Source organism: Pteronotus mesoamericanus, unplaced genomic scaffold (genome assembly GCF_021234165.1).
Source record: "Pteronotus mesoamericanus isolate MK-2021 breed Mesoamerican mustached bat unplaced genomic scaffold, CSHL_Meso_final contig_55, whole genome shotgun sequence".
NCBI classification, from domain to species: Eukaryota; Metazoa; Chordata; class Mammalia; order Chiroptera; family Mormoopidae; genus Pteronotus; species Pteronotus mesoamericanus.
In genome coordinates, this window is record NW_026555198.1 from 3,683,173 (window position 1) to 3,707,180 (window position 24,008).

A 24,008-nucleotide genomic window follows, 5' to 3' on the forward strand; every position below is an offset into this window, starting at 1 on the left:
TAAAATCAATGGCAAAGTTGGGGATAACTGACCTTTAACAATGCAGTCAATCCATCAGCAAAAACAGACTGATGGTGTAACACGCTCTGAAATTTAAACATAGCGAAGAATATGTGCAATTAAACCTTGGTAATGCTTCAAAATGCTTTAGATAGAAATCTAGAAACTACAACAACCTAAGCTTTGGCAAAAAAAATACGTTGATCTTGTATAAAAAAACATTTAAAAAATTTAAAAACACAATGTTCCAACACTGGAATCATGGGCATTATCAGCTTTACAATCATTTCCTGGATTTGGATGGCAGTAGATAAAAGATTTAGAGGGGTAAAGGTTAAAAAGTACTATGTAATTTTTAAAGTCCAGGTTTGGGTTGACTAATCAAGTAGACCTTGTTTACATTTCAGATGACATCTGAAGACATCAACTGACACAATGGGGTTGGGGGGGGGGTCAGAGACTGAAAAGTAGTTTACTAGCAGCTGTTGGTTAGAAACAACGTACTTGATTTTGGAAAGTTTAAATTGAATCAAGTCTCAGCCAATATTTTTTTATAGAACACTGGTTCTCAAACATCACTGTGCATCAGCATCACCTGAAGGTCTTGTTACAAAACAGATTTCCAGGCCCATTCCCAGAGTTGCTAATGCAGTAGGTCTGTATCAGTGGCCTGAAAAGAGCATTTCTAATAGCTCCCAGGTGTTGGGGATACTTTTCTTTGATACTGTCTTTTGTAAACATTCCAACATTAGAAAACCTACTCAACTCAAACTTACATGATTTGGGACTTTTTTGCTTTTCCTTTAGCAACAAATATTTTTGAGCATTTATTCCAGCGTCCAGCACCATATTAGACACAGGCTCAAGAACAGAGAGCAGTGAACAGGTAAAAAGCACACAGCCCTTAGATCTTGTTGTAGAAGGAGAGGCAGCTAATAATTAGTTCCAAAATTCATTATTAATTATAATTCCAGAAAGACTTAAGAGAAGTACAAGGTGCTACAAGACCCTGTGAAGTAGTAGGGTGTTCTGACCTCAGCAGGGGTCAAGGGGATGTCCTCTTTAAGCAAGTGATCTTAGCACTGAAGGATGAATAGAAATGGGTCCTTGAAGAGGATTCCATACAGTAGGAGCAGAGTGTGCAGCAGCATAATGGTGCCTTTCCACTATCTAAATACTTTCAGAATAAGGTCTAAGATTCAAGCATGTTAAAAACCAACTGTGCTATGGTAGACCTCATAACAACTCAGAAGGACATTTCTTGCTCACAGACTTCATTCACAGCTTCATTTTATTCACATAGCACCTTTTCAGGGAGACCTTCCTTTGTCACCCTATGAAAGACTGCAACCTCCACCATCTGATACTTCCTATCCTCCTTCTCTGCTTTATTTCCCCTTTATCACTCATCACTACAAGATATTACAGTTATGTATTTTGTTTATTATCTGTTGCCCTGTCTACTACTGGTGGTCCACCCAAACCTGTTCTTCCTTTCTTCCTGAGCACCTGGCTTTTCAACTAGTAACTACATTTGCCTGTCTCCCTTGTGGCTAGGGAGGACCATGTGACTAAGATTTCTCCAAAGATATGTGTGTAATACTGATGTGTGAAACTCTCTGGTCATTTTCCTAAATAGGCTTGCCCTGGACCCCTCTCTCCTCCTCCTTCTAGCTAGCTGGAACATGAAAACCAGATGCCGAGGAAAGCAGAACTGCCCCAGCTAGCCTGGCATCCTGAATGACCTCATGGAATAAAGGCTGCCTGCTGACTTCTTGCCCTGGGCTAGTACATGCCACATAACAAACATCTATCTTTTACTGGAAACAGCATTTTGGAGCTTTGTTACATCAGTTTGCCCTTTACCTTACCAACATCCTCCCATATTAAAACGTAAGGTCCGTGGGGACAGAGATTTTCCTCTCCTCACCAGTGCACCCTTAATAAGTAGAATGGTGCCTGACACATGGTAGAATACTTAATAAATATGCGTGAATTGATTAAATGGACAACTTCATTATCACCGCCGTTCCACATCTACAAATCACCTTTGTGGCTTCAAGAAGTCCAGATTAAGAGAACCAAACTGTTCCCAAGACAGTGCCCCAAAATACTATACCTCTTTCACTGCCATCTTCTCTCCCCTTCCTCCACTTAATGTGCCCTTCAGCCACATTACCCTCTTTTCAGTTTCCCAATGTGCCTAGCTCTTGCCCAACTCAGGGCCTTTGAAAAGCTTGGCTCCAATATCTACTCCCAACCCCCTTTGCAGAAGTAGTCCCTCATTCCTTCAGTTATCTGCTTAAATGTCATTTCCTCAGATGGAACTTGCTGGCTACCCTTTCAAAATACAGACCCTATCTGTTATCTCTGTTTCTATTTATTTTATTTGTAACTTATGAAACTGAGTCATTATAAATTTTTTGCTTCTTTTTAATTGTAAATTAGATTACAACTCTCATAATACATAAATCACTTGTTTTTATTCACCACTTGGTCCCCACTGCTTAGCATAGTGCTTGGCCTGTCCTATAAAGTCAATAAAGTGGGGAATAAATAAGTTGCACTGAAGATGGTGAGTGTTTTTAAAATACTTTGAGGTAGGCATGAGTGAAAGCACACAAAGCTCTCCATAAATGCAGTCCTCAAATGTCCTTGACTACTAACCTGAGGGTAACATAAGTTTCTGTTTATGGAGCTATAAACCAATGTAACATTCTTTCATGCCTTTGTTTTCTTAGGATTATCATTCCTCCTTTTGGTGACTAGTTTTTAGTTGCCAATGACCAGGTGGGATTTGAATGATTCCTACTGGTGCGATGGACCAAGAGCAGGTTTTACCAGCATGTTTTAAATGGAGGTTCTTACGGGCATATACAATTTCAAATAAATGATTATATTTTGTGGGCCTGCCAACCCACAGACCCAAGGACCAAAGTTCCGCTTATCTCTCAGGTAAAGATTTCAGCTCATCAATTTGCTTCTGGATTATGTAATCTGAGGTGGCCTACTGGAACTGTGTCGGCACAAGCCAAAGTGGGCACTCTGGAACACTGGAGGCACTTGGGGACACTGTTTTTAAAAATTTCTTCCTTCTGTATCTTGTAAATATACAAACCAATACATAGGATAAAACTACACAGAATTAAACACATACACACAGACACAAATGAGTACGAGTATAACAGGAAAAATAAGAATAAGATCAGTGGATATTATCAGTATCAATATCCTGGTTGTGACATTATACTAGTTTTGCAAGATATTACCATTGGGAGAAACTAGGTAAAGGGTACATGGGATCTCTATTATTTCTTACAGCTGCACGCGTATCTACAATTATCTCAATCCAAGTTTCAATTTAAAAATTCTGCTTCAACATAGAAACTCGATGCTGCAGAATTCTACTGGTTACTTATCTTGAAAACAAAACTGAAAAACAGGAAAAAGAGGCTGGGGAAATGAGAGAAAGAGAAGTAGGAGTGAATTGAGATAAGTAAAAGTGAAGTAGGAGTGAATATGAAACTTCATATTTGGGGATATTACTGAAAGAATACTGCAATATCTGAAACTATACACACAGTTCTTCAGTGTACTTCCATAAAAAATAAAATTATGAAATTAGAAAAAAAAGAAAACATATACACACATCTTCAGTGTACTTTCAGGTCACAATGTCAAAGAATAAAAGACTGTTACAGAACACCTAGTTCAATCCCTGCATTTCACAGATCTGAAAAATAAGGCTCAAAAAATAATTTGCCAAACTTTAAAACTTTTAGGAAAAAAAAAACAACTTTGGCATAGGGAAGGACTGCTTAAACAAGACACATCAAAGCACTAACTATAAAGAAAAAGACCAAGAAAATTAACTACATTAAAATTAAGAATATGTTTATCAAAAGATACCAAACAGTAAAAGGACAAGCCACTAACTGAGAAGACATTTGCAACAAATATAACCAACCAATGATTAATATCCTGAATATGAAAAGGACTCATAATTACAAATAAGTATGAGAAAATAACCCAATAGAAATAGTTAAAAGACAGAGATAAGTGTTTCAGAGGGGAAACACAAGTGGCCCCATAACATGCAAAGATGTCTAACTTCATTAGTAATACAGAATGGGAAAAGAAACAAGTTAGACAATACCAAGTGTTGAAAAAAATACGAAACAATGCGAACTCATACATTGTTAAGGTAAGTGTATACTGGTAAACCACTTTGCAGAACAATTTCACCTCTTCTAAAGTTGTACACTTCATAATTTAACATTACATGTATGTGTCTTCTTGAGTGTATATACCTGAGTGTGAATGTGAATGTTTGTACGCGTATTTGTGTACACACATACACAGGGGAAAACCCCTTTTATAAATATACACTAAAACACACATTTTCTGATCATAACAGGAAAAAAAATCCTGCAAACAACCTAAATGCCCATCAACAAAATAATGGATAAGTTCTAGTATAGTCCCGAAGTGAAATATTATTCAGCAGTGACAATGAATAAATTATAGCTATATAAAACCTTATAAACAATCTTAGGAATATAATACTGAATAAGAAAAAACAGTATACTATTTCTAAAGCTCAAAATAAGAAAATTAATATATTATCTAGGTTTGCATATATGTGTTAAAAATTATTTTTTAAAGCAATAGAATGACTCACAGAAATAAGATTAATGGTTACAGAGTGGGGGGAGGCAAATGAGCAAACAGGTAGACAGAATTATATTGGTAATGGTTTAATTCTCAAATTAGGTGGTAGGTACAAGGGCATTCATTTCATTATTACACATATATTTTACACATATTCTTCAATATGCACTAAATATTACATTTTAAAAAGAAAGTGATTTTTGCCCTACCAGGTAGCTCAGTTGGTTAGAGCATTGTCCCAGTACATCAAAGCTGTGGGTTCAATCCCTGGTCAGGGCATATACAAGAATCAACAGATGAATGTATAAATAAACAAATCGGTGTCTCTCTCTCTCTCTCTAAAAATCAATCAATAAAAAAAAAAATTTTAAAAAGGGATTTTCCAAAGGCTATACTTCTGTTTAGTGGAGGCACCACCATAACAGAGAAGTTTCCAGTTCCATACTTCAAAAAAATTTGCACAATGCTAGGAACCATATTTTGCCATGTATAATACGCACCCACATTTTGGCCCAAATTCACAAAAAAAAATCTTTTGTTTTAATTTTTAATTCAATTAATTATTTATATTTTGATACTTGTTTTTTATATTATAAAGGAATTTTAGCATTTATTTTTGAACATATTATAGTACAAGAAATTTTATGTGACAAATAATTACAAAACACAAGAATGGAAACAAGGTATTTCATGTACTACCCATCGATAATGTGCATCCTTATTTTCCCCTCAAAATTTGGGGGAAGAAAGTGCACATTACACATGGCAAAACACGGTATACATTAGGACCTAAAGAGACATTGGTTGATGCAACAGGAATTTCATGATTACTTAATTTATTAATTCTACACATGAAATCTATAAATCCATTATGTCTTCTAATTTGATTGGGTTTTTATTACATTGCCTTCATTAGTAACTTTGATAAGTAATAGGTCTAAATTTTCACAACAATATTTTAATAGCACTGCCTTACAATTCAAAACAGTGATATATAGTCTACTGATACTTTTCATCAAGGTTTAGGGTCTAACCTAAATTAACAAATGATTATGACTTTGAAAACAGATTTATAGAATTCCATTTCTTGAAACTACTTGTTTGCTATGTTCACTATCGTTTGATTGAATCATTGCCTATAATAAAACATAGCAAGCACAGGATTCTGCTTCACAATACTCTTGGTTCTCAAATATATACATATGAATTGTCTACTTACTGCCTCCAACTGTCTCCTAGCCACTGTCACTCAGACAATCCAGGAGATGCTTCACTGTCTACTGTTGGGCAGATAAGTATGTTCATGAGTAGAGATGAGTAAGTGTCTTTGAGAAATAATGTTAGATGCCCAATGGTGAAAAAGACAGTGGTGGTGCTCCCCAGGAAGCCTGCCCATCATATTGTAGAATCACCAAAAAATGTTCTCCACCATTACAGCTGTTAGGTAAAACCAGAGATGACTTTAACTCTACCCTTATATTACTAACAAAGGTACAGGCCTACATTTGATCCCCCATTATTCAGGTCAGGGTAAAACCAAAAAGCGCATGACTATTAAAAGCCCATAAATAACATGAATAGCACTTCCTAAAATTTGTCACTGTCCCCATTCAAAGTATAGACGATTTAGTTCATAAACATTATTATTAAAGAGGAAAGTGAAGTCTCAGGCAGCATACAAATCACCGATCAAGAGATGGAGACCTGAAGAGTAACAGAGTTTACAAAAACCAATAGAAAATAGTGAAAAAAAATTCCACTGCTAGACTGTGAAACCTAAACAGAGTACAAAATTATAAACCTGGGAAAAAAACTTAAATACACAAGACCTAGGTGCCCTCATGATTCAATAAGAGGAAACTGAAGACAGGGTACAGAGCTGACCTTGAATTCCGTATTTCTGAACTCCCATTCACTAAATAATCTTAGACAACCACTTGCTCTCTCTCTCTGTCCATTTCCTCAGCTATAAAATGAAGAGACTGTATGAATAAATGGTCTCTAAGATTCCTTACCAGTTCCAGGACTCACTGAGCCATACAGACCATGTAGCAATCCAAGCCTTTCACTTTATACGTGGGAAGGCTAGCAAATTATAGTTATTTATGGTAAGGTCTTCCATTCCTGGTCTATACACACTTTAGATTTGCTCATTTGTCCTCACATGACTGTGGGACATAAATATAATTGTTAATTGTACGTGTCACCTTGATCAGGCCACATAGTGCTCAGATATTTGGTCAAACATTATTCTGGGTGTCTCTGTGAGGGTATTTTTGGATGAGATTAACATTTGAATTGGGAGACAGAGTAAATCAGAGCACACAGGTTGCCCTCCCTAATGTGAGTAGACTTCATCCAATCAGGTGAAAGTCTAAAGAGAACAAAAAGACTGACTTTCTTCTGAGAACTCCTCCCTTTGAGCTGCAACATCAGTTTAACCTGCCTTCGGACTTGAAGTAAAACGTTGGTTCCTCCTGGGTATAGAGCCTGCTAGCCCTCACCATCAGCTCTGCTGGTTCTCAGGCCTTCCTAACCATGTGGCCAATTCCTTATTCATTTATATATTTATATTTACACAAACAATGATATTAAGTATATGAAATACATAGGTATTTACATATACACATAGAACACATATAAACATATACACCTTATGGTTCTGTTTCTTTGGCACTGACTAATAAAATAATAAAATTTGTATAATGAACTAATGCTTGTAAAGCACTTAAAACAGAGCCAGGAACTTACTACTCTGGTGTTAGTTGTTATTATAATGGTAAGAAAGCAAAGACAACTTACAATTAAAACAAGTCTATATACTTGCAATGTATCAATGAAGCCATGGATGCATAATTCAAAGTACTGATTGGAATAATTAGTTCTGCAGACAGACCGCCTAATATAACACAAATGCATACATTAAAGGTAAAATTTTTGTAAAAATATAAAAGAAATCTCATTTCAAATTTTGATCCATATAAAGAGAGATCATTTCCATCCTCATGTATTAAGGGCTTAAATCAGACACCACTGTCGTTTCTGAAATCTGGTAACCAGCAAAAGTGCAATAAACTCACAAAAATTATAACATTGAAAGTACTTACACCTCAATATAACTTCACCTCAATATAACTTTTTAAATTTAAAAATCAGGTATTTATAAAATATGCAGATAAAATTATCAAAACACAAAATAAGAAAACATTTTAATCAGTAAGTACTTCATGTTTTTCATAGAGAAGTGAGTACTTTTAAAGTATAATAGCAAATTCTCAAGAAAGTCAATGATGTATTGGGTTGGCCAGGAAGTCCATTGTGTTTTTTCCATAAAATGGCTCTAGTAATTATCTTTAACTTCATTCAAAACAATTTTGTTAGACTGTATTGTGACAGCTGTCATATCAGTATGCATTTAAAAAAGCTTATCAAAATTGGTGAATTTTTGTGCAGCCATTTTAATATTGAAGATGAAACACAACATTTTCGATGTGTTATGCTTTATTTCAAGTAAGGTAAAAATGCAACTGAAATGCAAAAAAAAAAAAGGTTTGTGCAATGTATGGAGAAGGTGCTGTGACTGACTGAATGTGTCAAAAGTGGTTTGCGAAGTTTCTTGGTACTACTGACATTTTGGCCAAATAATTCTTTGCTATGGGTCTGCCTTATGCACTGGGAGATATTTAGCAGCACCCCTGGCCTCTACCCACTAAAAGCCAATGGTGGGAGACAGCCAACATACTGAAAATATCCAAATCAATAAAGTTACTGGGGAAAATGAAAAATGTGCCTTTTATTTTATGGAAAAAAATGTAACAGGCTTTTTGCCAACCCAATAAATGAATGTGTGCACAGCAATGGTGATGCTCATAAATATAAAATATTATTTATTAACTGTATCAGAGAATATTAAATACCTAAAAACATAATGTAAAAGACATATGATGCTGTATATATTACAAAACACAGCATGTGAGCCTAGAGTAAATGGCTTCATTTCTAAAGTCTGAGCAAAGATAATTTTATTAACTGAACACAACAGTGATGTCTAAAGACTGAATGATTTGATTTCCCAGTCAAGTTCTAAAGGTCTGTGATTATAAATGGGAAGTAAAATTAGAAATACAGAGAGGAATCATATTTCATTCATTAAGCAAATATTTATTGAGCATATACTATATGTCAGGTACTGAAGCATTAGCAACAGTAATAAGCAAAAACAGTCACAGTTCTTATCTTCATGGAACTTACTATGAATCAGGGAAGCTTGATACTGAATAGGCTTGCAAACAAATATAAAACCAACTGTAGTAAGAGTTTAAAGGAAAGTTTCAAAATGCTAACCTGGCATTGTCTGAGGGAAGGATAAGGGACAGCTTCCTCGGGGAAGCGACGAGTAAGCTGAGCCCTGAGAGATGACTAAGAGTTCAGGCCACAGACTACAAGAGAGAAATTTACAAGACAAGGAAGATGGTATACACAAAGGACCTGTGGCAGACAGAACACAAAAAGTGAGGAAGACTTTGCGGAAATAGGAAAATCCATCCTAAAATCCATATAGAATCTCTAGGGGACCCAACTAACCAAAATAATCCTGAAAAAGAACAAAGTGGGAGGCTTCATATTTTCTGAATCCACAATATATTACAAAGCTAGAGTAATAGAAGTAATGTAGTACTAGCAGACAGACAGACATAGATCAATGGAATAGAATAGAGAGCCCTGAAATAATCTCTCACATACACAGTCAAATCATACATGGTCAAGTGATCCTTGACAAGGGTGCCAATGCCACTCAATGAGGAAAAGTGAGTCTTTTCAACATATGGGAAACCGAATACCCACATGTAAAAGAATGAAGTTGGACCCTTACCTTACACTGTACACAAAAATCAATTCAAAAGAGACTAAAGACCAAAATGCAAGACTTACAATGATAAAAATACTAGAAGAAAACATAGGGGAAAAGCTTCATAATATTGGATTTGGTGATGATTTCTGAAAATGTGGACTTACTATGTAAGTGAAATAACTAAATAACTAGTCATTTAATATTACATAAAGCAGTGTCATGAAATATTAACCCAAATGCTTATTCCACCCCAGTCCTTCCCCTATTTTTCCTGCACTAAATCAGAAGCTCAAGGACCATCATCACTGGAGTAACTTATTTCAGAAAAGAGCATTTGTGGGAAGATTCCTGTAGCTATTGTTGTGGAGGCAGAAAGCCACCAGGTGTCCATTTTTAGTGTTCCCCTTTTTAAGTCTAAATTTCACCACAGTAAACATAAAACACTGAAAATCAAGGTTTTGGTCTTTCTGCTGCATTAAGAGTTGAAACCTATGCCCTCTAAAATAACTGGTTCTCCTGTTGTAAGTACCATAAGCAGTAACTACCCAATTGTTGGGTAATTGCCTCTACCTGCGGGTTCCTTACCATCCAGTTCACATGCTACCTCCTCTATAAATCCCACCCCCAGCCACTAGAGCCAGAGTGAGATTCAGTGCCCTCTTCTGAGTGTCAGCTGCACTTACTGTGTGTGCCTTCAAAAGGATGACACTGATGATCTGCTTCCTTGTGATGAAGTTGGTCCTGTGTGCTGTCCTTCCTCTAACAGACTGCAAGCTACTGGAGAGCAGGGCTGAGCCTTACATACCTCTACAGCACCAAATACAGCATGAATGTTCAAAGGAAGCTTGAGGTTCATATGTTTTCAGAAAAGAAGTCAAAGTAAATTTTGCACTATACTATAGATCCTTTAATTCATACTACTGCAAACTACATTAATTGTAAAGCTTAAAGAACATCCCCACTGCTTAGACAAACAGATGTGGCTTACATAATCTGCTCTGTCCAGCTGTTACTTATTTGTGACAGATCCTTCCTAGCTTCTGTCAATCTGTAGGATTACTGCAACTTTCAGGTTTGATTTTCTAATTTATTCCTTACCCAAATCATAAAAGAATTTTAATTTCCTTTTCTTAAAAAATTCATTGATTTTAGAGAGAGAGGAAAGGAAGGGGGAAGAGAGGGAGGGATGGAGGGAGAGAAAGAGAAACATCAGTTTGTTGTTCCACTCATTTATGCATTCATTGGTTGAGTCTTGTACATGCCCTGACCAGGAATCAAACCTGCAACCTTGGCATATCAGGATAATACTCTACTCAACTGAGGTACCTGGCTAGGACCTAATTTTCCTTTTTGATAACAGGAGAAAAAGCTGACACTTAAAAATAACCAGAGTGATATCCCTGGGGTTTTCCATGACTATAAAACTCAAAAACAAGCCTGGAATAAAACAATATTTATAAATGTTGTTATAAAATTCATTTATTAGTCCAAAAGTTTTCTTCTTTTGGCAGTTTTTCCTATATAATATTCCTTAACTAAATATTCTTCGGTATGCCTGCTCTTTGGGATCGTGTTTCCCAAAAGGACTTCTAAATCACTGCCTATGAGCTAACAGGTAGCCATGTATAGAATAGGATGAAGTAATGATTCAAATAAGTATTGAAACGATGGGTAAACAAATGGAAGAAGGACGGTTGGGGTAGCAGCAAAAGTGCAAAAGTCAAGAAAAAGAAAAATGAAAATCCACGAACCTGGTGATGCTCCAGAGAGGAAACCAGCAAGTGTTGACGCTAAACTAGCAGAAACATCAATACTTCCTGGCTCCCCCACTGGATGCATCAATTTACCACCGGCAAGCTGCTCTTCTGCTGCAAGTGACAAATAGTAAATGTGTTCAACAATCTGAAAGGAACGACCCATAATCCAGAAGCAGGGCTCTGTGCAGCAATGAAAAAAAGTTAGTGATTGTTGAAATTCTCACTCTCAGCTCTGCTGATTAGCTTAACGACCAGGGGAAAGTCATTTCCCCTCACTGAAATACACCAGTGTTTCATAACATTAGTGTGTATGAGACAGTTAACATAGCAGGCCTGAGACTGCTATTCTTAAAAAGATCCACTTGCAAGGTTGGTACCCAGCTGGTGTCTAGGGAATTGGATTTTGAGAAGGTTCCCAACATGCTAACTGGTAAGAGTAGCTCACTGTACATAAACTGTTTGTGCAAACAACATGGTTTATGCTAAATACCTGTTTTCCTTCTTGGAGTCTGGAATTTTGCACATACCAGGCATAAGGAGTCTATGTAACCAGCCCCCACATAAAAGCCCTGGGCACTGAGCCTCTGATGAGCTTCCATGGTAAACAGCATGTCACACAAGGTGTCACAACTCACTGCTGGAGAAATTAAGCACAACCTGTGTGACTCCAGTGGGACAAGACTATTGGAAGCTGCGCCTGGTTTCCTCCCAAGTTGGCCCCATGTGCCTTTTCCCTTTGCTGACTTTGCTTTCTGCCTTTTGCTGTAATAAATCATAGCTGTGAGTGCAACTATGTGCTGAGTCCTGTGAGTTCTGCCAATAAACCATCAAACCTGAGAGGGGTTTGGAGGACCTCTGACACTTGTGGTATTGTTGAACAGTCTACCAAGCATCTTTCCAACAACCTTGTGAAATAGGTATCATTATTTTCACTCTACAGACAAAGAAAGTCAAGTTCAGAGAGGTGAACAGTATGCACAGAAAATAAATACTGCAGTGTTTATTATATATGGGCATTCTCAAATTTTAGTGAAACAAAGAACTATCTGGAATGCTTGCTAAAAATACAGTTTCCTGGGCTCTATCACATGAGTTTTGAATTCAGGAGGTATGAGGCCCAGGAGCCTGTATTTATAATAAACATTCCATATGATTCTTATGCAAGGAGCCCAAGAATCACATTTTGAGACACATTTTGATGTATATGAATTCCAATACCCAGTTTCCCAAGCTGGGCAGTAAATGGCAGAATTAGGATTTGCACCAACACTTTTTAACAAGGTTGAGACTCTTTTCACAACAAAATTGCTTCCAAATATCTCAAACTCTTCAGTTCCTCCGGTTTGCTCTGCCTTCTTGCTATAGGTATCCACCAAGCTGATGGCAATTTGGTACAAAGAAAGGAAAGCGTCTTAAGTTCCCAGCACCAAACACTAAATGGTATCCTGAAACCAAATAATGCACACTTACTACGGAAAGTAAAAAAGCATAACAGCTCTTGGAGAGTTAACGCTACAGTCTTAGTTTTCAGAAAAGATTTGGTGTGCTAGTGGCAACAGAAAATATATGCTTATGCACACATTTAATGAAAAGAATATGGATTTGCTCACAATTTTAGAAGTTGAGGACATGTTAATTATCATTTTCTCTGAATGACCAAGAAAGGGAGGGTGATAAAGATTTAGGATACCAAATTATCTCTCTGGCTAATCAAGAAAACAGCCTTAAATAAATGATCAAATTTTTTATTATTTTTAAGTGGGCATAAAAGTATTATTTTTCTCATTTATAATAAGCATATTATAGTACTTTGTCCTTTGAAAGGGAGTTTTTTCAGTGTTTTGCACCTAATAGTAGCCCTGTCAGAAATGCATAAACTCCTTGGTAGCTGCTTACTCAACTGATCATTTCTCACCTGTTATTACTGACTCAGACTGTGCTATCAGTTCAGTTCAAAACAATTCAGGCAGTATTTATTTAGCATCTACTGTTTACTTAATGCTATACTAACTGCAAGATCATTATTAAGAAAACTCATTTTCCCAATACCTAGGTGAAGAGGAAGAGACTAGGAAAACACAGCCACTATAATAGCATAAGAAAACATAATGGAGGAGCCTAAAAAAATTAATATCTGCCTAAACAGGGTAGGCCTCACCAATTTTCCCGTATTCTATTAGATAAATATGAGGGAAAAAAACTGATGACAAATCTGGATATCCATGATCCAATGTTATCTCTAAACCCACAGATAATCAAGAAGTCAGCCAAACCAGCAATCTGTCCATACACCGCAGTAATTGAGAGGTGTCTGCCATCGTGCTCGCATAGGGCATCTTGTGCCCTTATCTGCAGTGCTGAGCACTCATTCATCATTAAACTGCAGTAGTGTTAACATATGCTGCAGTCGTGCTAATGTTTGTTTTACAATCACCGTTGATCTACTCTTATACCAGCCACGAAGGTGTCAAGTGACCGGAAATAAACTTGAACATAGCACCTAATTCAACCTCCCTCCACCAAACCAGGAAATCGTCCCCCCTCCAAAATCTCAGGGACTCCAATGTAAAACAGTAATCCATATAAAGCCCTATAGATGTACAGGAAACTACACTACCCTGATGAAAATATAGTATTTTTATTTTGTGTCCCATGCCTTCACCCTCTTTGGGTAAACAAATCAACGATGTCAGGCAGTCAGCTTTGATTTTTTCCATCACTCAACCAACCAAAACTTGAAATCACTCATGGGCCAGTTCTTTGCATATTATCCAGACCCAGCGGAGTTAGTAATGGTTCTCCTAGGGGCCACTGACCATCCTTTATCTCCTAGAACTCATAGCCCAGCTGGTGGTCACCTAGCAGAGGAAATGTGAAAAGGGCTAGCTTCACCTGCCTAAATTTCACCTCTGCTAAAAGTTCATTAAGAATACAAAAAACTACGTGATTTGTAGGTGCTCAATATTACCCACTAAAAGGTTGAATTATGAGCAATAATCATAAATAAAAGCAAACGGTAAACCATCACAGAAGGTATTTAGAAGAGATTCAGCATTTTAGGTTGCTTAATCAGTAAAAGGCAGATCAGAAAAAAAAAGACAAAAACTTGTTTTCAGGTTCTTTAATATACAGCTAATTTAATACTAAATAAATATTTATTTGAAGTAACGGAGATGCGGTCCTAAATAGGTTTCCCATCTTACACAAGATTCAGCATGAACTAAGTCAAAGGGGGGAATTCTTGTTGTTTAGATTTTCATTAAATCTTTAAACCCATGTGAAAATGCTACAGCAATCACTAAATTTTATTAAGAGTAGAAGACAGGATAACATAAAAGTCCCTGGCTCTTAAGTCTCAACTAGTCCAAACTTCCAATTAAATATTCCTTCACGCAGGGCTGTCCAACCTGCAGCCTGCGGACCACATGCAGCCCAGAATGGCTGTGAATGTGGCCCAGCACAAATTGTAAATTTACTTAAAACATCATGAGATTTTTATTTTGTGATTATGTGTTGCAATGTATTTAATGTGTGGCCCAAGACAACTCTTCTTCCAGTGTGGACAGAGACACAAAAAGGTTGGACATTCCTGCTTTAAAGGAAATAAACTGTACAGGCAAACTACAATTTATTTTAATAAATAAATTTATGGAGAATGGAGATGCTGATTGGGAACAGGCAGTGCTTTTATTATACTCAGAGGTATCTAATTCTGAAATTGTTTAAGACACCCCTTACTTGCCTAAATTTTAAAACCCTATACCAAATCCACCAATTTCTTCCTCAAAACTGTCAAAAGGGAAGTCATTACACATCGGAAAGGAAAGTATTAATGCAAACACGGCAAGGCCATGTCTTTAAAAAATACAATGAATTACTCTATTTTTTACATATCTCTTTTTATTCAAATACCATTCTGATCACTCATGATCCAAGAACATTCAAATAATAAACCGAAAAGAAACGTGAAAGATTGGTCTTCAGATATTATAGCCAATGATGCCACACTTGCCTATTTCAAACCACATCCACACCTCAGTGGCAATCAAAACATTCAGGAGCGCTTCCTTAACTGTGAGCTGTTTAAAGATACCAATTTGAGCACTAGTGACTATTTTTTTTTTAACCTCTGAAAATCTGTAGGGATCTCAGCATGGTTTGGAGGAATCAGCTCAACCATGGCATAGTGCCAAAATGTGGCTGATCAAGACTTCAAGTGACAGCATCTTCACCAGTGAACATAATGGGAAAGGCGGAGTGGGGGCTGGTATTGGGCCATGGTTCGAGGACGGAAAGTCTCTCAATTACTACGTCTTTTAGCTTGAAATTTGAGATCGTGGGGAAATAAATGGCCTTTTTAAAATGATTCAGCAAACATTACTAAGCCATAGATGCTGCTGCTCCCAAGAGACAGTTACTTCCCATGTCAGGTTTAAAATATAAAGCCCTGTCCTAACATGTAATATCTAGTTTCAGTGACCAACAACTACAAACACCACTATAATTTATTTTGCATTCTAAGTCAATTTCAGACTTTAGTCATACAAAAAAACCCACTTAATTTTGGTAAGAATTCATAGCCTCATCTCTGAAATATAAAAGCAATCACAAAACAGCACACAACTTGGACTACACTGCTGTGCAAGTCTCGAAGTCCAACCTAAATCTTTAATGGTAGCCTTACAGTAATTAAAATGCAAGTGTCCCTCAAATAATTTCTACCAGGCAAAAGATTAGGATATGTGGCTTTCTGATTTAAAGGAGATAAAATTTGGCTCCCTTTTGCCCCCCAAAATTTTGAAGTCTTTCTTTAGCGACGAATATTTCATAGCATGTTTCACATTTAATCTGATGGTTTGCAGATTAATTCCTTGCCCTAGGCCTGAGATACAACTCCTGAGAACCAACCAGTTTATGACACTGGTAGAAAATCTGAGACTTACCATAGTCATAGTTGCGTAGGAAAATGTGAGCAGTCAGGTATTCCAGCTGAAACAATGAGGTCAAAGCTCATTTCAGTGTGAGCTTAAGTAGTTCTCTGCAGAAAGATTTTGATTGGGGATGCAAAGTACTAGCCTCAAAACTGCACGCTGGCACCTCAAGAACCGCTGAAAATTCTACTGCATGCCCTGGCTTCCTGGGTCAACACTGCTTAATTACTACTCTGATACAATGCAGATTGCTGTTAGCAAAAGAAAAGCAAAGGGGGCTTTTAAACCAATACTTGGGTTGTTTGATTTAAGTGTTCATATTCTCAGAAAAAAATTGATGTCAACATCTTAATTTTAAGGTAATGAATTTATAATGAACCAGAGGCCAGTTGTTTTCCACTGTAAGAGTGCCATGTGAAAAGAGTGCCCTTTTCCCAAATATTACAATTACCTCTTGCCACCTTTTCCTTTTTGCCACCCACAAACCTGAAATCCCAAGAATCTATGGGAAATAGAACTATGAAGTAGAATATTCTTCTAATTTTTCAGGATAAATGTGAGAAACCAATTTTAGTCACTTGCTGTATAGCAAAGCATCCAATACAAGCCAATGTCTATGGATTTCAAGACCCTTGATATGTACAACCTATATTGCTCTGTGCCCCAGATAATCTGCTCCAGTGTCACAATATATGTTTATGGGTGAGGTAAACATTTAGAGAAACGTTAATGCAGCGCTCTTGTGATAACAATTGCCTAAACAGGGATGTACAATCCTTTCTTTTAGCCAGGGTACATTTGTGAAAGTTTCAAATGCAGAAAAAAATGAGAGCAAAACCATCCGATGATAAAAAATGTCAGCAATGCTTTGATCAAGAATAAATTCATTAAAAGAACCAAATAGACAAGTTATGAAACCTATATTGTGAGGGAGGGATGTTGGGAGCGCACAGCACTCAACCGTTTTTCCTGAGGACAGAAAAATCTAAACTTAAAGATGAACCCTTTCTTTCACATTATTGGCAGCAATAAAATCCTATTCCCGCCACCTTATCTTGCAATTAAGGAAGTTGCTACAAATAGCAGCATAGAAGTCACGGTCCCTATTCTGCTCCATTCTTAACGTACCCTCTAGAAGTAAAACAGGTTACTCAAAAGTCGGTAGACAGAAATCGCTTTTCCCTATGCCCAACTCCCTATTCTGCGGACTTGGAAGCGGGTAAACGTGGGCGGAAGAGTCCGGCAGCAGCCTGCTTTTTCTCCCAAGGGTTCAACGGCTGGGGCGTTCGGCGTTCGGCGGCGAGGCTTCAGACGAGACGCTCAGCAGTGGCTGTGCCGCCTCCTAAAGTCTCCACATCCACACAGCCCACCCTGACAATCGCCCTAGCTTTTATGAACCCCTAAAGGTGAGCTTTTCAGGCTGGGTCTCCAAAGTTTGCCTAGCCTCCGATCGTCAATCACCCACCGACCGCCCGGCCGAACCCCGGGCAAGGCTGAGTCCTGCCCTGGCCTCCAGCGCCCTCAGCCCCCAGGGCTTCTGGGGGCCACAGAGACAGGTTTACGTTTACCTCCATGTGCTCGCAGCACAGGAAACAAAAGAAAGCCACCTCCCTGGTAATAAAACGCCATCTTCAACTAATTGGCAAACCGAGGGGCCTCTGGGTCGGTTCCCCACCATCCGTCCCTAGGCGACGCCCCCCACCCTAGTCTCAGGCGGAGTTTGTAACGACCAAGGGATGCTCTGCTTAAATCGTTTGATGGGGGGGGGGGGAATCAGGGACTCTGAGAGCCCTACCTGACTCCCCACCCTGGTCGCCGGGGCAGCGTATTTCAGTGAGAATTAAAAGAGGTGGTAGTGTCTCCCACAGAAGCACTTAATCTTCTCAGAAAACTGTTCTGAGGTACCTAGCGGAGGGGCTGATGAGCTAGCGAACCGGCCCGCGTGGAGCCGCAGCGTGTGTACTTACAAAGCGATTAAAGCTCCGGCGGAACATCGCGTCCAAGGCTGGGGGCGCCAAGCTGGGCTCTGCCGTGCTGTCTGGGAAGGTGCCGTCCACGGAACACACTGCAGCGTGGGCCGGTGGCGCCAAGTGCACTGGAGGGAGGCTAACCCGCCACCAGCCCGCTGCTGCCGCCGCCGCCCTCTTTGGCTCTGCGCGCTCCCCCCCACCCCCCAACGCGCGCGCCCTAGCCCACTCCACACGCCCCCGCCCCTCCTCACTCACGGCCCGCGCCCGCCAGTCCTGGGGTCTGTGGCCCTGTAGCTCCCCCTTATCTGGCCCCCCCGCCGCCCCTCCTCTCCCGCAGCAGCCCGCGGAGAAAGCGAACCCAAAGCGAGAGGGAGGGAAGGCGGAGGAGCCCTAGACTCCTCCTGCGGTGAAGGGACGCCCCTATCTCTCCGCTGGCGCCAGAGTCGGCCCCCCGCGGTCTGCACTCTTCCCCGGAGCAGTGCCACCGCCCGCCCCCCGCCCCCGTTGGCCAGCTCGCGTGCTTCCGCCCCACTCCGGGCACGGGGTGGGGTGGGGACTCTCCGAGGCACCTAGCGCCTCACCTTCCCTCAGCCAGGCACTACTCCACTGTCTTGGTCGCGAGTCACAGTCTCCCCTGCCCCGGCCCTAACTCCTCCGCGGCACCACTTCACTTGCAGCCCCTCCTTGGTCCGCGGCGGCCGCGCCGCCCCGCGCTTTCGTCCCGCACCCGGGCTAGGGAGCCACAGAGCCGCCCACCTGCCCGCCCCGAACCCAGGAGGCAGCAGGTCTGAGAGCAAGGAGTGGCAGGGCACTGTGGAGACCCCAGAGCTAGCAGGGCAAGGGAACTAGTTATGAAAGCCGCCCGTCCTCATCTGGAAAGGCGCGGGCCAACCCACTACCCTCGACTAGGTCCGCTCCCACCTACGTGGCTGTTTTTCCCGTAGTTCTTTCCCTCGTCCTGCTGCCCACCTAAGCCATCTTACTTCCACTTTCTCTACGAGCTTAGTAAAGTCAAGCTTTGTGTCGCCACTGCGCAGCAGGGCGGGATTTCCCTCCTTCCCCACCTCAAGCCCCGCCCCCACACTTCTTCCGGAGCAACCTGGGAGTTGTAGTACAGCCGTACCTCTATGCAGCTTTCTACTGCGGGCTGGGAGCTCCCCCACTCGCCCGTGCAGGGTTTGCCCAGAGGGTTGAAGGAGGAAGCGGCTGAGACCGCTTGGCTGAACCGTGGTTCTCAGCACCAGCTAGATGTTGAGGCCAGGACTGTTCGGTAGATTGCCCGCGATGGGATATATGAGAGGGATAAATAAGACGAAGCCCGGAATGCGGGTAGCTGTCCCTAGGGCGCGAAAATTGTGAAACCCTCTACACCCTCGGCTCCTAATTTAGAACTGGAATTTGCGAAACTTTCAAAATGAGATATGAAAGCTGAGTCTAGAATTGCCCTGAGACTGGGCATTCCAACCCCCCACTCCATGTTTACGGCTTGCCCCGAGGCTGTTAAAGAACTTTCGAATCCCTCTATAAAAGTAAAGAACTAAGTGCATTTACCAGAGCCTTCTGCCGCACCACATTCTTCTGCCAGTCTAGAGCTGAGGACAGGGTCCAGCTACTCAACGGGCTTCCCCTCAGGTGGTGAAGGCCCTGCACTGCTGTCCATAGGGTCTTCTTTTCCTGTCAGGGGTTCATACTCACTTCAACAAACCATTATTGGGCATTTTCTTTGTATCATGCACTGTCGTAGGGGCTGAACGCAGCGACTACTTGAAAGACCTCCTCAGTAGGCTGGTAGCAGTCCAGTCAGGGGATACCTGCTGGGGTAGAGGTTCAAAAAATGGGGGAGAGCAGTATTGCATTTGAAAAGGGGGTGTGGGAAGCTTTTCTGAAAACGCTGAAGCTTAAACTGGACTTTGAAATGTGAGAAGATTATACAGGAGCTGACAAAAGGAGCCCAGTGGGCAAAGCCCAGGATGGAGGGAGAGGGCCGTGAGAAAGTACAGGACAAGCTAAGAAAGAGAACACAAGGCCCTGGCAGACACCCAGGATGTGTGAGCAGGGGCGGTAGGAATGAACTAAACCCCAAAAACCATCTTCAAATATACACTATGAAGGTTGAACTTGATTCTTTGAGTGAGGAGCTGAACCCCAAAGAAGTGCAAATTAAATAGACTTAAGGTATGTTACGAAACTGTCCTTATTGCCAAGAAGTAAAACAATACTTTTCCACTTCTTTCCCTATTGTGGTTCCGTCAGTTTGCTCACACTTGAGGCTATATCTAATGATTTTTGAGGTTTATATTAAATATATATATTAATTAGATATTAGGATGTTTTATTTTATTGCAAATGGATCTAAGCTTTTGCTATCTATTTCAAAGATCTATTTTCAAATAGAGTTTATTTTCTGCCTTTACTTTTATTGAACACAGCAACTAATATAATTTAACTCGCTAATTATTTGTTGAGCATCTACTATGTAAAAGACCCTATCCTAGATGCTGAAATTTGGGGGTGGAAGAAGTTATTGTCATTTGCGGTAGGCCTAAGATTAGAAGCCTTATCAATAAAATGCATCCTTATCAATAAAATAGGTAGTAGAAAATGAATTTAATAATAATAAGTAATATATTTCATATAAAATTTTGTTAAACAAATGAAAAAATTTTGTTATGAATTCAAACAGATAAACTTTAAAAATTAGAGAGTTGGAAATTGTTTAGCAGTGTTCTCTCACACACCATTTTGTGAGTATTATCTCACATGCCGTTCTCATGTTGTCCAGCTTAAAAGCAAACCGTTTAGCATCACCCAAGATACAGCAATTCTGTTTGTCATATTTTCATGTGTTGTTATAGTTTCACTATCTCTATGTCCTGCTAATTTATTTCATCACGACATCTGTATTCATGGGTTTAGACTAATTTGCTTGACTATAAAAATTCTATAAAAATGCAATTCCCTGCAAATCAATATATGCTCAGCAAAACATGAAATTTATGCAAGGTAATTTTTTTTGTCCATATTCAAACTCAACCTGAAATTAGAGTTGCTCTAACACACATCTTTCAGAGTTACTTTCCTCTGAGGTGTTTTTTAAGACAAGAAGCCATTATCCTTGTTCTTTTTAGTGCTTCTTCACAGTTTCTAAAGAAAACCCAGGTGTTGTAGAAAGCTGCTGTCAATGACTATGAAAAGGAAACTTTCAGCCTGCATTTTCATTTGGCCAACTCCGTAAACAGAACTGCAAAAACTAACTTCCTCCAGCCTAAACTGTCAGAAGCCTCAGTATATTTAACGCCAACTCTTGTGGTGTAGCAGCTGACTGCAGCAGAAGCCCCAAGCTCCTGCAGGCAGGAATTGTGAGGAAGCAGTCTTCTGTCCTTTTCACATCTTGACTAGATATAATGCTTACTGTAAGATAAAGGAAAGGGAAAGCGATCTTCCTTGACTATTTTAATTCTGCTGCTCATAAGCGCTTCTTCTCTATTGACCCCCTTGTTCTCTCCCATCTTTTACCTCAACCCCTCAGAAATCTCACCATGGCTAATGGGCAAAACAAAATGTCGGGTACGGGATGCAGTCCATGATCGCGGAGGGGAGCATACTGCTTCTGCGATCAGCCAGTTGGTCAGCAATTCAGGGATCCAGCAGGAAGGGAATGGTAAGAAGGAGTCACTTCCTCCATCTAATACTAAAAAAAGAAAAGAAAAAATTGAAGCTGTTATATCAGCATCTAAATCAGTGCCATCAGCAAGTTGAAGAAATTCAGGTGTCTCTGCTGAGCTTTCAAACATACCTCATAAGACTACATTTTGCCCATTTGAAATTTTTTTCTCCCGATACTGACCTTAATGTTTATTTTAGACCAATTTTACCCATATCTTCCTAACTATTGGCCTCCTCCAATTCATTTTTTACACTGCAACCACAGAAATCTTTGGAAAACAAATCAGATCAAATCATTCCCTTGTTTGTAACTTTTCAGTAGCTTCTCATTACCGTTAGAACAAGTCCCAAATCTTGCTTTACCATCATTTACATGGCCCTGAATTCTCTGACCCCTACCTTCCTCTCTAACCTTAGTGGGCCTACTCTCCCCCTCATTCACCAAGCTCCGCCCCACTTGACACCCTTCTTCCCTTGAGTTTCCAAAGATCTTTCTCCCCTGACAGCTTTTGCACAGGCAACCGTCTCTGCTGGAATGCTTTCACATGGCCTTTGCTATTCATCTTTCAGATCTTAGCTTAAATTACACTTTGTCAGATGAGATCAGGGCTACCTGTTACAGTGCTTCAAATAGCTCATGTTAACGACATTGAGGGTACTGACAAATGAGGTTAGCAATCATGGAGAACAGCAGAATTCCAAGGGCATTGCGGATGATCTAATATTGTTTTGCTTTTCAAAAAGGGGAAGTTGGTGTATTCTAATAATCGTGATGTCAAAGAGATGCACGTTTCTAGAACCAACTATTAAAAGGATAAGGTATTTTATTACAGTAGAAGGGAAGAGGCAATCACTAAGAACCACAATGAAGTCACTGAGATATAGTTGGGCCTTCAAGATTGTGAGAAAATGATTTTGAATTCAGAATTCTACCTCCCCCCCAAACTATATTGGGAAGATAGAGAAGAAGTTAGAAAGGTTATGGCATAGGAAGACAAAAATCTTTCTTTCATAATAAGAAATCAGCTTTTGGCTTTCAGGTCAGAGGAGGCGAAGGTGCAACTTTCTTTGATCATCCCGAATCTGGGTTCGTCTGACATCAGCTGCCTCCACCATGCCACCGAAGTTCGACCTCAATGAGACCAAAGTTGTATACTTGAGGTGCACTGGCGGGGAAGTCAGTGCTGCATCTGCCCTGGCCCCCAAGATCGGCTCCTTGGGCCTGTCTCCAAAACAGGTTGATGATGACATTGCCAAAGCTACCAGTGATTGGAAGGGTCTGAGGATTACAGTGAAACTGACCATTCAGAACAGACAGGCCCAGATTGAAGTAGTACCTTCTACCTCTGCCCTGATCATCAAAGCCCTCAAAGAACCACCACAAGACAGAAAGAAGCAAAAAAACCCCCAAAAAACAAACAAACAAAAAAAACAAAAAAGCAAAACAAAAAACATTAGGCACAATGGAAATACCACTTTTGATGAGATTATCAACATTGCCTGACAGATACGGCACCAATTTTTAGCTAGAGAACTCAGCTAGAGAACTCTGTGGAGCCATGAAAGAGATCCTGGGACTGCCAGTCTGTGGGCTGCAATGTTGATGGCCGACACCCTCATGACATCATAGATGACATGACGTCAGCAGTGGTACAGTGGAATGCCTGGCTAGTTAAGAACTACCAAGGAAAACATTTCAATTAAAGATCATTTGACAACCAAAAAAAATCATTAAGTAAAAATATATCAATACAGTTATACTATTTAGAAATAAGGAAGTAAATACCAGAAGAAAGAGCTAAAATAATGGAAAGTATTTGCCTCTAGGAGCACAAATTGAGAATGGAAAAGAATGGGATAAGGAACTTCTATTTTTCCTTTTTACAAATCTTGTAACTAATTTTTAAACTATGTGCATGTATTATTTTCATAAAAATAAAATTTTGTTTGAAATACAAATAGCATTTGGACATGCAGAAGGGAAGTTGGAGAGCATTCTAACCAAGAGAAATGGTGACGATGTAGAGGTAAAAGTATCCCAGTAAACGGCAAATGGACCTGCATATAGGAGCAATGGGTCCATATTGAGGATTAGTAAATGATATAAAATGTAAACCTCCCTTCTCAAGAAGCCACTGGAATGTGCATTCCATCATACAAA

At 39.8% G+C, this 24,008-nt stretch overlaps 1 protein-coding gene and 1 pseudogene across 1 annotated transcript in view; one reads left to right on the forward strand and one right to left on the reverse strand.

Moving 5' to 3' along the window:
* ATP11C (ATPase phospholipid transporting 11C) overlaps positions 1–18,362 on the reverse strand; it is a 180,902-nt gene extending 162,540 nt beyond the window's left edge. The window contains exon 1 of the mRNA XM_054579565.1: positions 18,179–18,362. Within this exon, the coding sequence (XP_054435540.1) occupies positions 18,179–18,205 (27 nt within the window). The 5' untranslated portion in view covers positions 18,206–18,362. The remainder of the gene's footprint in view (positions 1–18,178) is intronic.
* Positions 18,363–22,946: 4,584 nt separating this feature from the next.
* LOC129075526 (60S ribosomal protein L12-like) lies at positions 22,947–23,551 on the forward strand (annotated as a pseudogene).
* Positions 23,552–24,008: the final 457 nt, after the last annotated feature.